Source organism: Rhinoderma darwinii, chromosome 2, assembly GCF_050947455.1.
Source record: "Rhinoderma darwinii isolate aRhiDar2 chromosome 2, aRhiDar2.hap1, whole genome shotgun sequence".
In the NCBI taxonomy this organism is placed as follows: Eukaryota; Metazoa; Chordata; class Amphibia; order Anura; family Rhinodermatidae; genus Rhinoderma; species Rhinoderma darwinii.
The window spans coordinates 26,838,146-26,851,732 of record NC_134688.1 but is presented as its reverse complement, the minus strand read 5'-3'; the positions used below and the strand labels follow the sequence as shown (position 1 = coordinate 26,851,732).

The 13,587-nt window shown below is 45.0% G+C and overlaps 1 protein-coding gene across 2 annotated transcripts in view; it reads right to left on the bottom strand.

Moving 5' to 3' along the window:
- PIWIL4 (piwi like RNA-mediated gene silencing 4) overlaps positions 1 to 13,587 on the bottom strand; it is a 174,026-nt gene that overhangs the window by 139,818 nt on the left and 20,621 nt on the right. For both annotated transcript variants that reach the window (XM_075851489.1, XM_075851491.1), the window contains one exon: positions 11,831 to 11,906. In XM_075851489.1, coding sequence (XP_075707604.1) covers positions 11,831 to 11,906 — 76 coding nt within the window. The remainder of the gene's footprint in view (positions 1 to 11,830; positions 11,907 to 13,587) is intronic.

Below are 13,587 nucleotides of genomic sequence, written 5' to 3'. Positions count from 1 at the left end.
GATTTCTGTAAATATGACCTCCTGATGCTGCAAATTCAACAAATTACCATTTTAGTTCTCTTTACAACCTTTAAAATGTTTTGATCTCTGTTGTGCATAATAATGTGAAACAGTGCATTTTGAGTTTTTTACTTCTAAAAAAAAATCTGTTATCATTAGGAGATTTGTTCAATAAAATTCGCATTATACTCCAACGGTTGATGGCTTGAAGATTATACGGACTGTCATTTGCATCGACTATTTAGGAAAATCAGCGAAAAATAACATTTGCATAATAATTTGGAATGCGGTGTATACCGTCAAACGCAATTTCCAATTATAATTGTCGAAACTCGATGATACAAATAAATGTATTGCTCTAACTATAATCAAGGGGCTACGTGTGACCCAGTTGGGACCTACAGGTATGATTATATCCAAAAAGAGCATTCCCCCCCCATAATAAGATAGAAAAAAAATCCATTCAGCCGTATACGTCTCCGGGAAAGCTGAATGACAACCAACTCCATCCCAGGTCCCGCCTTGTTTTTGCAGACCCCTATTGCCAAATCTAACTAGTTACGCAAAGATACATCACCCACATCACCCGCTCCTGTATAGTTGCATAACTTTGTTGTTCAGGTGTCTAAGGGCGCAAGACATGGCGGATCGCGAATCCGCAGCAATTTAAATTACAATACAAATAGACGGGGTCTTCAAAACCACATCCAAATATACTGGAAAAATCCGTAACATTCCCATTCTGTTGCGTAAAAGAATACAAAATTTACTGCGTATTTCAGCCTTTGCAATGCACAGGCTGATACCTGCGGCAAATCTTCTGCTAAATCCGAAACAAAATATGCAGATTTTGCAGCAGATTCGTTTTCAGCAAAATACACGGTGGGAATTGTCCGCCACATCTGAATGCGCCCTAAGAAAGCTGGGTTAAAATCCAGTAGTCACTCCCCTTTCCCACAAAATAATACAACTCATTCTTTTCCATTTACACGTGTTTGTTTTTACTTGAGGTTTTATACATTTGCATATATTCTCATCGGTTGGAAAAGTGCCGATTTCCGACTGCTAACAGAGCCAATCCTTCACGCGCCACGGATAATGCGTAAAACCCTCCGGAACAGACGCTCAGACGCCAATGTTTTTTTGTAATTGTTAATTATCAGATGTGCTGTATTCTTATCAAATAGTATCCTGCGGTCCTGTCACGGCAGAGCATTGAAGTGGCGCTCGGCTCTGCGTGATCCTGTTCACTCTTCATCCGCAGGAACCGATGAATGACACGTAGACAAGAATCTTGAGGTTTCCAAACTCCCATATACAGCTGCGGCTCCTTGTTCTCTTCCCCGTGTACGGCACACTTTGTATTTCGCACTTCAAGCTACTTTTTATAACACAACTTCTTATTCCTTTACGTATTGTACTGCATGCTAAATGAAGCGCACATCCGCCTTTCATTCAGGTACAGACCATCGGGTATTTTATGTGATTTTAAAAGCCGTTTCCTCTTCACGTTGAGTTTCCAAATGGCACAAGAACATCAAGAAACACGACTGTCATCCGTCTCGGAGTGGGGTTCTTGACAGCTTCAATATATAACTCATGTCACAAAACTACAAACTGGTGACATCTAAAAATGGAAGAATGCCGGCTCCGCTCCCCTGGTAAATCACTTTACGAACACTGAATATTAATAAACCACAAGAAGTGAGAACAACACTGTACCCCGAGCAAGTCATCGGCGATCAGTCCCTGTAAAGGTAATTGAATCAGGCGGGTCATGTGACCCAGAACGTCAGTCTGCTCGGCGGGTTCTAATTGGAAGCAATGGAAACTTGTTCACGTTTATTGTATCAAATAAGAAACACTCTGCGGTGGAGACGACGTCAGCCTGTCCTACAGAAAAGCTGTATGATATAAATACATATGGACGGAGGTACAAGCCCCGAAATCTGCCCAATCCCAACAATCTAATGTGTATGGGGGTCTCCTGACAGAGGAATCGGGCATGTTGGATTTCAACATACCCAAACTTTTTTTCCCAAGGTAGATTAGCTGATGCTTAACTTATACCTCTCACCTCACTTAGGCCCCATCATGCACACATCCGTAGTTTTCATCCATAATTACGGATGAAATTGCGGACCCATTTATTTCTATGGGTCACAGACACCTTTCCATATATTTACGGATGTGTGTCCGTGCCATAGAAATGATCCGCAAATTATAGAACATGTCCTATTCTCGTCCACAATTACGGCACGGACTCCCCATAGAAGTCTATAGGCACTTTCGTAATTGCGGACGGCTACGGATGTGCATCCGTAATTGCAGAACCGTTGCTAAGCGACACCAGGGAATTACCCAAGATTCCTCCTTGGGTTATTTTGCGGATCCGTAAAAACTGGATGAATTACTAATGCACTACGGACCGTATTTGCGGACAGTGTGTCGTATATGTGGATGAGTTGCGGCTGACTTGCGGATGACTACGGATCTGTATTTGTGGACAGTAAAAGAAAATACGGTCGTGTGCAAGGGGCATTAAACATGCACACTCAGCTGAGCTGAACCTTAAGACCTCATGCACGCGACCGTAGCCATGTGTATGGCCGTGATTTTCGGGTCGGCTGGCCATGGAGTGACAGCCGCGAGCCACCCACAAATCGCGGGCTGTGCACATGGCCGCGGCCATTATTGTCAATGAGCACGGACGACAGAACACGGCCGTAATAAGGCTTGCCCTTTCTTTCTGCGGTCCGGGCTCCGGGGCCATGCACGGACTGTGAAAACCATGGTCGTGTGCATGGCCCCATAGGAATGAATGGGGCCGCAATTCTCCCGTAGATCTTCGGGGAAATTGCGGCCGCAAAAGCACGTACGTGTGCATGGGGCCTAAGGGTAGGAACACATTAGGCGTAAACAATGCAGATTTTCCCCAACAGTTTGTCATTGAGGAAAATCCACAGCGTATTACAGTAGCAGCAGTGTGCGTCAGATTTCAACAAATCTCGTCCCCACACAGCAGAAATAAGCCGCTGAAAAAACTCATGAATTGACCTGCGGCGCAGTTTTTTCAGCCGTAGCATGTAAATTAATGCTGCGGAACCGCTGCTCTTGTGTTTCGAGTTTTCCCCATTTAATTCAATGGGGTGCTTAAACTTGCAACAAAGTGGTGTGCTACTTTTGCAGTGGAATCGCAGCGATTTTGCCACAAAAATCACGAGAAAAAAAAAAGTTAGACTTACCCAGAGTTCCCTGTTTTTTCTCCAGTCCGGCCTCCTAGGATGACGTTTCATCCCATGTGACCGCTGCAGCCAATCACATGAGATGAAACGTCACCCTGGAAGGCCAGACTACGCACAGAAGAGAGGTAGTGGGTAAGTATGACCTTTTTTTTTTCCCGGCGCTGCTTTCCGTAGTGAAAATTCTGCCCGAAAAAACGCACCACGGCGTGGCATTCCCTGCAGTGTTTAAGTATGATGCTAGGAGCCCGGCTCCCTGCACTGAGTTCGGTCCACAACTTGCGGCCGAAATACGTCCGTCAATTACGGACGTAATTAGTGTGTGTGCACATACCCTTATAGTCATCTCTCATTCACTTGAATAGGAGAAGGCTGTAATACTGTAAAGTGTGTCGGCGATTTACAGTACGAGCAGGTAAGGAATGAAGGGGAACCAATGATAGTACGAGCGCTGTGCCCCCTTCAAAACAGCTGATCCGCGAGGGCGCCGGGAGTCAGACCCCCATGATCAGATATTGATCCTATCCTGGGAAAAGGACAATTTCTTATGACTGGAAAATCCCTTTAGGCCTTGTTCACACAGTGTGTATTTGACGCATTTTTGACGTGTTTTACGTGCCAAAAACGCATGCTTTAAGCTTCCCATTGACATCAATGGAAAAACGCATCGTAGTGCATAGAACGCGTTTTTTTATGCGCGCGTGTTTAAAAACGTGTCGTGTGAAAACAGAAGCATCAGGTCAATTCCTGGCGCGTAAAACACACCTAATTCCCGTAGTCGATGGGAGTCCTAATTACGCGCTCCAAAAAACACGCTGAAAACGAAAAAAAAAATTGCGCCAAAAAACGTGTCAAAAACGCATGTACTTTAAAAAGCAGTTTGTAAAAATGCTAGCGTTTTTGATACGTTTACAGCGCTGTGTGAACAAGGCCTTAATGTCAGTCTGTCAGACAAATAAGCAGTGAGGCGACAGCTTTCCCAGCTTGAGGCCTCATGCATAAGGCAGATGCACATGGAATCTCTGCGACTTCGTATTTCGTAAACGCAGGCACTCAATGTGCCGCCGTATGGTGCCTCTGTACGGCGTTGTAATGCAGAGCTATTCTGCCGTAGGATCAATGTGGCGTCCATGTGCATGAGGCCTAAGGGCATGACCACACATGGCGGAATTCCTCCGCAACTGTCCGCATCAATGCCGCACCTGATCCGGGTTGCGGATTACGGCTGCGGATCTGCACAAAATGTGCAGAAAATTGATGCGGACTAGCTGCTGCGGACTGCGGGAAAAGTGCTTCCCTTCTCCCTATCAGTGCAGGATAGAGAGAAGGGACAGCACTTTCCCTAGTGAAAGTAAAAGAAATTCATACTTACCGCCCGTTGTCTTTATGACGCGTCCCTCCTTCGGCATCCAGCCCGACCTCCCTGGATGACGCGCCAGTCCATGTGACCGCTGCAGCCTGTGCTTGGCCTGTGATTGGCTGCAGCCGTCACTTACTCTGAAACGTCATCCTGGGAGGCCGGACTGGAGACAGAAACAGGGAGTTCTCGGTAAGTACGAACTTCATTTTTTTTTACAGATACATGTATATTGGGATCGGTAGTCACTGTCCCGGGTGCAGAAACAGTTACTGCCGATCGCTTAACTCTTTCAGCACCCTGGACAGTGACTATTTACTGACGTCTCCTAGCAACGCTCCCGTCATTACGGGAGCCCCATTGACTTCCTCAGTCTGGCTGTAGACCTAGAAATACATAGGTCCAGCCAGAATGAAGAAATGTCATGTTAAAAAAGCAAGACGCATCCGCAGCACACATAACATGTGCATGACAGCTGCGGACTTCATTGCGGAAATTAGAATCACCATTGAAGTCAATGGAGAAATTCCGCCATGAGTCCGCCACTGCTCCGCAACAGACAGAGCATGCTGCGGACACCAAATTCCGCTCCGCAGCCTATGCTCCGCAGCGGAATTGTACGCATCGTGTAAACGAACACTGCGAAATTAAAGTGAAAGTCAATGTAGAAACGGCTCCGCTGCGGATTAACGCTGCGGAGTGTCCGCAGCGGAATTTAAGTGCAATTCCGCCATGTGTGAACCCGCCCTTAATGTGCAAACAAGGTAACAAAGGGTATAACATGAACGTAATGGCATAAACAAATGTATTGCGGAAAATTACTGAGCAATTTCACTTCTCATTTTCTCCATCTCTATATATATGTATATAAATATGAATTTCTGTTGTCTGTTGCATGTTCTTTATGTACGGCCAAACGACTGGACCAATCTGCACCAAATTTGGCACATAAGTAAATCCCGCGCTTTCCGAAGGCCGGTTTTCAGCTCTAGGGCCCACCGTTCTCGAGGCATTCACAAAAGCGAATATGACACCACTGGTTTCCACATCCAGGACCTTCATGTCACATCAGATGACCTGTATTAGCCAATAGAAGCTCGCAGGTCCTTCATTCTTAGCCTCACTGACGTACACACCAGGTTTCCATAACAACCCAGTCATTTTTCTTTACTCTACGCGTTACTCGCCGTAAACAAACTGCACCTATACTGGATTTGAGAATTCTAAATTGAAACCCTTTCACGCCAGTCCTGCCCCCAAAAAAGAACCTGCACTTAGACGAAAGACACCTGTGGCAAAGCGCATGGCTGCTGCCCGAGCTGCTGAAACCGCTCAACAGAACCATGCCCGTGGATTTCAGCATTCTCATAAATTGAACCCCTTTCAGACCAGTCCTCCCTCCAAAAAGGAACCTGCACTTAGACTTTATTGGATATGTCGGCTTCGTATCAGTGGGAACTCTGCTATTCTATATTATACAAGTCAATGTCTGTTTGTCTGTCCTCTATAGGTACCCAAACCCCTAAACCATTTGACCCCAAATTTGGCACATAGGTACATCGGGTGTCCTGGAAGGTTTTCGTAAATGTCCCGACCTTGCCATTGTTCTCTTTTATCAGCCATTCTAGCAAATGTCTGTTTGTCATCTTCTACAGACATTCAAACACCTGAACCATTTGACCCCAAATTTGGCACATAGGTACTTTGGGTGTTCAGGAAGGTTTTCGTAAAGGTCCCAATCTTGCTGTTGTTCTCTGTTATCAGCCATTATCTCATAATCACGATCCAATACTATATAAGTGAATACAGACATTCGCTTTTATAGTAAAAATGTTAGACCCGGGCTTCAACTCTCTGGGGCCTACCGTTCTCAACATACAGGTGTAGTCGTCTTTACCTGGACTTTTAACGCATGAAATAAACAGTGGCTAGATCCCTTATCTTGACTTTTTCAATGACTTTTCAATGGCTTATATTGTGTTATATCACGCTGCAGCAAGTTATCAGAATCACTTAAAAGATGGCTACATCTGTATTCACAAAAAATATGACATATGACATCAGATGACCCATATTAGCCAATAGAAGCTTGCAGGTTCTTCATGCTAAGGGTATGTGCACACACAAAATCCAAAACGTCTCAAAATACGGAGCTGTTTTCAAGGTAAAACAGCTCCTGATTTTCAGAAGTTTTTTAATCAAAGTCACGTTTTTCGCAGCGTTTTTAACGGACGTTTTTGGAGCTGTTTTTCTATAGAGTCTATGAAAAACGGGTCCAAAAACGGCCCAAGAAGTGACATGCACAAAAATGCCCCGTCGGGACAGAACGTTTTTCCCATTGAAATCAATGGGCAGATGTTTGGAGGCGTTCTGCTTCTGATTTTTCAGCCATTTTCCGGGACGTTTACGGCCCGAAAAACAGCTGAAAACACTCCGTGTGAACATACCCTAAGCCTCACTGACATACAACACGGTCATTTTGATTTTACATCAGGTCATAACAATTCAGCCATCTTTCTTTACTCGTCGTGAACTCGGATTTCAGCATTCTCAGATATTGAACCTCTTTCAGACCAGTCATGCCTCCAGAAAGGATCCCTGGATCCTGCAGCAAAGAGCACGGCTGCTGCCTGAGCTACATCAGTAGGAAACTACGTTTTTTACCACATACACAAACAACAAACAAATGGGCCGTGCGAAGCCGGGGAACTCTGCTAGATTATATATTTAGCTGCTTACAAACTTCTACCCACAATGCACTGCAAGAACATTTCCCCTAAAAACAATAAATCACAAATCTAAGTCCTAAAAAGGGGACCTGTCACCCGTCCGGACATGTGTGTTTTAGTAAATAATTGTATTCCCCATAAGATAAGACTTCTGGAGTATCTTTTCTGAGAACTCTCCGTTGTGCCATTCCTCTGTTATTCCTCCTTGAAATGTATTAATAAATGAACAGTTGTCACAACTACTTAATTTCCAACTGTCAAAGAGGCGTGTCCTTACACAGTCACTCTGTCAGCACTGATTGGACAATGTCAGGCTGTGTAGTGACACGCCTCCAGCTGGTAGCTTTCAGTTGTTAATTTAGTCATAAATTTGTAGGTAGAATAACAGAGGAACGGCGCAATGCAGAGTTCTAAGGAAAAAATGCTGTAGAATTGTCATTTCATGGGGAATACAAGTGTTTACTGAAACAGACATGTAAGGCCTCATTTACACGAGCGTAATATACGCGCGTGCGACGCGCATGCTTTTCACGCGTGTCGTACGCACCTATATTAGTCTATGGGGCAGTGCAGACAATGCGTGATTTTTGCGCAGCGCGAGTGCGTTGCGTAAAACTCACGACATGTTCTATAATCGTGCGTTTTTCGCGCATCACGCACCCATTGAAGTCAATGGGTGCGTGAAAACCACAAAGGTCGCACGGAAGCACTTCCGTGCGAACTGCGTGATTCGCGCAAGAGCTGTCAAACTGAATGTAAACAGAAAAGCACCACGTGCTTTTCTGTTTACAAACATCCGAACGGAGTGTCTTAGAGATGAGCGAACCGAACTTCACCGAGTTCGGCCGAACTCGTTTTGACCGAACCCGGCAGGAGACAGTCACTGTCCAGGGTGCTGAAAGAGTTAAACTGGTTCAGCACCATGGACAGTGACTTCTGATCCCAATATACGTGAACGTGTAAAAAAAAATAAAAAATTCTGACTTACCGATAACTCCCGGCTTCTTCCTCCAGTCTGACCTCCCGGGATGACAATTCAGTCCAAGTGACAGCTCCAGCCAATCAAAAGCCAAGCACAGGCTGCAGCGGTCACATGGACTGCCGCGTCATCCAGGGAGGTGGGGCCAGATGTCAAGAGAGGCGCGTCCGAGAACCATAACTTTTTTATTTTTCCGTCGATTAAGCGGTATGAGATCTTATTGTTTGCGGGATAAGCTGTAGTTTTTAATAATACAATTCTGGTGTAAATGTGACGGTTTGATCACTTTTTATTTCATTTTTTGCGGGAGATTAGGTGACCAAAAAATAGACATTCTGGCGTCTACAATTTATTTTTTTTATGGCGTTCATCGTGTGGGTTAAATAATGATATATTGTAATAGTTCAGACTTTTACGGACGCGGCGATACCAATTATGTTTATTTATTTATTTATTTTTACTATGCTCTAGGGGGAAAATGGGAAAAGGGGGGTCCTTTGAACTTTTAAATTTTTTTTTTTTACACAAAAAAAACTTTCTTTAACTAATTTTTACTTTTTTTACCAGTCCCCCTAGGGGACTTCAACCAGCGATCGTTAGATTGCTTGTACGATATACTGCAATACTAATGTATTGAAGTATATCGTGATTCTGACAGGCATCTATTAAGCCCTGCCGGAGGCAAGGCTTAATAGGTGTACAAAGATGGCGGCCTTGGGGGCGTTCATTAAGCCCCCAGGAAGCCATAGCAACCATCGCCCCCCCCCCCGCGATTGCGTTCCGGGGGGCGTGATGAGCTGTTAGAGGGGGTCGCCCCCTCTTTCTTAAGATTTAAATGCTGCGGTCGAGTTAAACTAGCGGGATCGTGCCCGAGCGTGATGCCGCTAGTTACTCTGAAGCTCACTGTGTGAGCCCGCTTCATACTTCCCCTACCCGACTTTGGCGTATGGATACGTCAAATGTCGGGAAGGGGTTAAACCCTACAGTGATCGGATTTTTAATTTTTGCATAGTCAATATTATGATCCAGAAGAGGAAATAACAACCCCTAGCACATAAGTCTAAGGCTGGGTTCACACGACCTATTTTCAGACGTAATGGAGGCGTATTATGCCTCTATTTACGCCTGAAAATACGGCTCACGTCGGCAAACATCTGCCCATTCATTTCAATGGGACTTACGATGTTCTGTGCCGACGACCTGTCATTTACGCGTCGCTGTCAAAAGACGGCTCGTAAAATTACAGCCTCGTCAAAAGAAGTGCAGGACACTTCTTGGGACGTTTTTGGAGCCGTTTTCTCATAGACTCTATTGAAAACAGCTCCAAAAACGGCCAAAAAAACGGCGCAAAAACGCTGCGAAAAACCTCCATATTTTCAGACGTTTTTGGCTCAGCGTGTGAACATACCCTAAGGGCTTATTCAGACGAACGGGATATACGTCCGTGCAACGCGCGTGATTTTCACGCGCGTCGCACGGACCTATATTAGTCTATGAGGCCGTGCAGACAGTTGCGTGATTTTTACGCAGCGTGAGTCCGCTGCGATAAACTCACGACATGTCCGTTCTTTCTCGTATTTCGCGCATCACGCACCCATTGAAGTCAATGGGTGCGTGAAAATCACGCGCAGCACACGGTAGCACTTCCGTGGGACGAGTGTGATTCGCGCAACAGCTGTAAAACTATGAGTGTAAACAGAAAAACACCACGTGCTTTTCTGTTTACAAACATCCAAACGGAGTGTCATAATGATGGCGGCTGCGCAAAAATCACACAGCCGCGCATCATATGGTGATTACACACGGAGCTGTTAAGTGCCTTTTGCGCACGCAAAACGCACACGCTCGTGTGAATCCGGCCTAACTGAGAACAGATGGGAGTCATACTCCACCCCATGTATTGTGCTCCTGCCGTCATCCTCAGCTCCAGGTATAAACCACAGACCTGTACACAGCTTGAGGTATCCTAAGGATAGACCATCAATTTTTTCTCATTGGAAAACACCTTTAAAGTTCACCTGTCTCATGACAGAGGCACTTTAAATAGTTAAAGGGGTGGTACAGGATTAGAAAAACATGGTTGCTGACTTCCAAGCACAGTGCCACACCTGTTTACAGACTGTGTCTGGTATTGCAGCTCAGTTCCACTGAAAAGAATGAGGCAGATGTGCAATACCCCACACAACCTGTGTACAGATGTGGCGCTGTTTCTGGACAAAAGCATTCAAGTATTTCTAATCTTGTACAATCTCCATCTCTCAACAGCATGCGTTATGTAGGCAGTAGTCAGTCTATCAATTCCCTATTGTATATGAGAATTGGGCCATGATGCTGCGGTAATGCTGTAATACTTACTTTAACAAATCTCTTGAAGTCTCAGGCAGTTATTGACCAATACAGGTAAGTCATATATTACAGCCAAACAGTCTTGACAGATCTAGCACAAGTTCCTAATGAATGCGATATCCGGCTGCTATGGTCTGTGGCACATTTTCCTTTTTTAGCAAACAGCTTTAGGGCCTGTTCACATCACCGTTCGCTTTCCGTTCCGGGGTTCCGTCGGGTGAACCCCGCAACGGAAAGTGAAAGTGACAGCACAGCTTCCGTTTCAGTCACCATTGATCTCAATGGTGACGGAAACATCGCTAATGGTTTCCATTCGTCACCATTACGGCAGGTTTCCGGTTTTCCAACTGAATCAATAGTGGAGTCGACTCCGCTATTGATTCCGTCGGAAAACCGGAAACCTGCCGAAATGGTGACGAACGGAAACCATTAGCGACGTTTCCCTCACCATTGATATCAATGGTGACTGAAACGGAAGCTGTGCTGTCACTTTCCGTTGCGGGGTTCACCCGACGGAAACCTCCGACGGAACCCCGGAACGGAAAGCGAACGGTGATGTGAACAGGCCCTAACTTTAGTTTTCTGCCTTCTATGAAAAGTTGTGCAAGGTTTTAAAAAAGTGTATAAATCACTCATCATTTTCAAGAACAAAAAGAGAGAAATGACTCGCCCGACAGATCTTGCAGCGTTTCGGTGTAGCCGCTCCAGCGCTCCCCGTCCCTTTTTGTTGGCATTGCTGCAGCCAATCACTGGCAATCAGTGGGTATACAAAACAAGACTGCTGATGCCGGTGGACGGCTGTAGTGATTACGTGGGCATACAGGACCGTCATCGCTGCAGTTATGTCCACATACAGCGGCGGGGAGGACCGGAGCAGCTGCACTGGCATGTTGATGGATCGGTCAGGTGAGTAATGGCCCTTTTTTGTTTTTTTGCATTACACCCCTCCCCTTGGCCACATTTTTTATTAACTTATAAAACCCTGTCAAGCCATGGGTAAGATCTGTCCTACTTCTGTACTTCATAATTCAGACTCATATAAAAGAAAGCGCCCCCTCTAGAGACATGGCCCATGGCAGGACATACACAATGATTTTAATAGTGAGTTTCCAAAACCTGAATCAGGGCATATTTGTATATTGTTGGAGAAGTGCATGTACATAGCAGGCATACATACATATGGCGCTGCTGGATCCGTTGCTGCCGCCATTATTACTGTCCCCGAGAGTCCGATTTTCATCTTCCAAATAGTTCTAAAATAAGTAAAAGGAACACAGAGAATAAACAAATAAAGGGCAATACTTCAAGAGTATGTAAGTTATTGGATCACGGCTGCCTAAGACTTGCTATAGTTGGCTCCAACAATGTGATTATTCGCCATTTGGGCGCCTCATAATTCTGTTTTTGTACCAAATCGTTAAATGGATTCCCCCGAAGCCTCCCACACTTCCCGCGCCATTATAATCCAGACTGTGTTTGTTATTTAGACGGCTTTCTTGGGAATAAGAGTGCTTTCTGATGTCTAAAACAAGCTGTTAGGCCTCATGCACACGGCTGTGCACATTATCATGGGCCACGATTGCGGGCACTGTACTGGGAAGCTGGAAAAACAATCAGAATGGGGTGGAATTGGGAAAAAAACCAGCAGTGTTTCATTTTTACGGTATTCGCTGTACGGTGAAAATCCCACATTACCTTTATTCTGCGTGTCAGTACGATCACGGTGATTCCAAATTGATATAGTTTTTGTTATGTTTTAGTACCTAGTAGTTAAAAAAAATGTAAATGTTTGAAAGAAACAGGAAAAAATTTTTTTGCACCACCATATTGTGACCCCCGTAACTTTTTTATATTTCTGTGTACAGAGCTGTGTAAGGCGTCTTTTTGTACAGAGAAAGGCCCCATACACACGAACATAAAAACGCCCGTAATTACGGGCCCATAGACTTCTATTGGCCACGGGTACCTCCCCGTTTGCTTACTGGAAGGTGCCCGTGCCGTTGAAAAATATAGAACATGTCCTATTTTATTTTACGGGCCGTGGTACTATACTCTATAATGGGAGCACGGCCCGTAAAAACGGCCAGCTGCCCGTGGCCGGCCGTGCCCGTAATTACGGGTCGTAATTACGGGCACGGTCGTGTGCATGAGGCCAAAGATGTTGTTTTTAGTAATACCGTTTTGGGGACTGTCTGGCATTTCGATCACTTTTTCTTAAATTTTTTTGGGGGGTTGAAGTGGCAAAAAAACGACAATTCTAATATTTTGACCTTTTTTCCTGCTATTGGAAAAATATTTTTATAGTTCGGGCATTTTCAGACGTAGGGATACCTAATACGTATGTTTATTTATTTACTTTTATATGTGATCTAGGGAAAGGGGGGTGATTTTAATTTTTATATATTTTCTTTAAATATTTGTAACATTTATTTTTACCTTTTTTTTATTACTATTTTATAGCCCCCCGTAGGGGGCTTGAACCTGCGATCATTAGATCGCTTATGCCATAGACTGCAATATTGCAGTCTATGGCAAAATTAGTGCATTGCTCTTGAGACCTGCCACAGGCAGATCTCAATAGCAATCGTCCTATAGCAGGGCTGGGAGCGTTCACAAGGCTCCCAGCCGCTATAGGAGTTCACTGGCTCCTGCGATCTCGTCGCGTGGGAGCCAGTGACCGGCCCTGAAACGAAAGGGGCAGCAAAAACCCCTCAGATGCCGGTGGTCACATCTGACACCGGCATCTGAGGGGTTAAATGCTTGCGATCGGAAATTTTTCTGATCGTAAGCATTGCCGCTGGGTCCCTGCTGTGCAACACAGCAGAGACCCGGCGGTTATGGTGCCCGCTCAGCTTCTGAGCGGGCTCCATTTTGAAATACGCTTTCCCAATGTAAATCTACAGATTAGCGACGGGAAAGGGTTAAATTTATAAA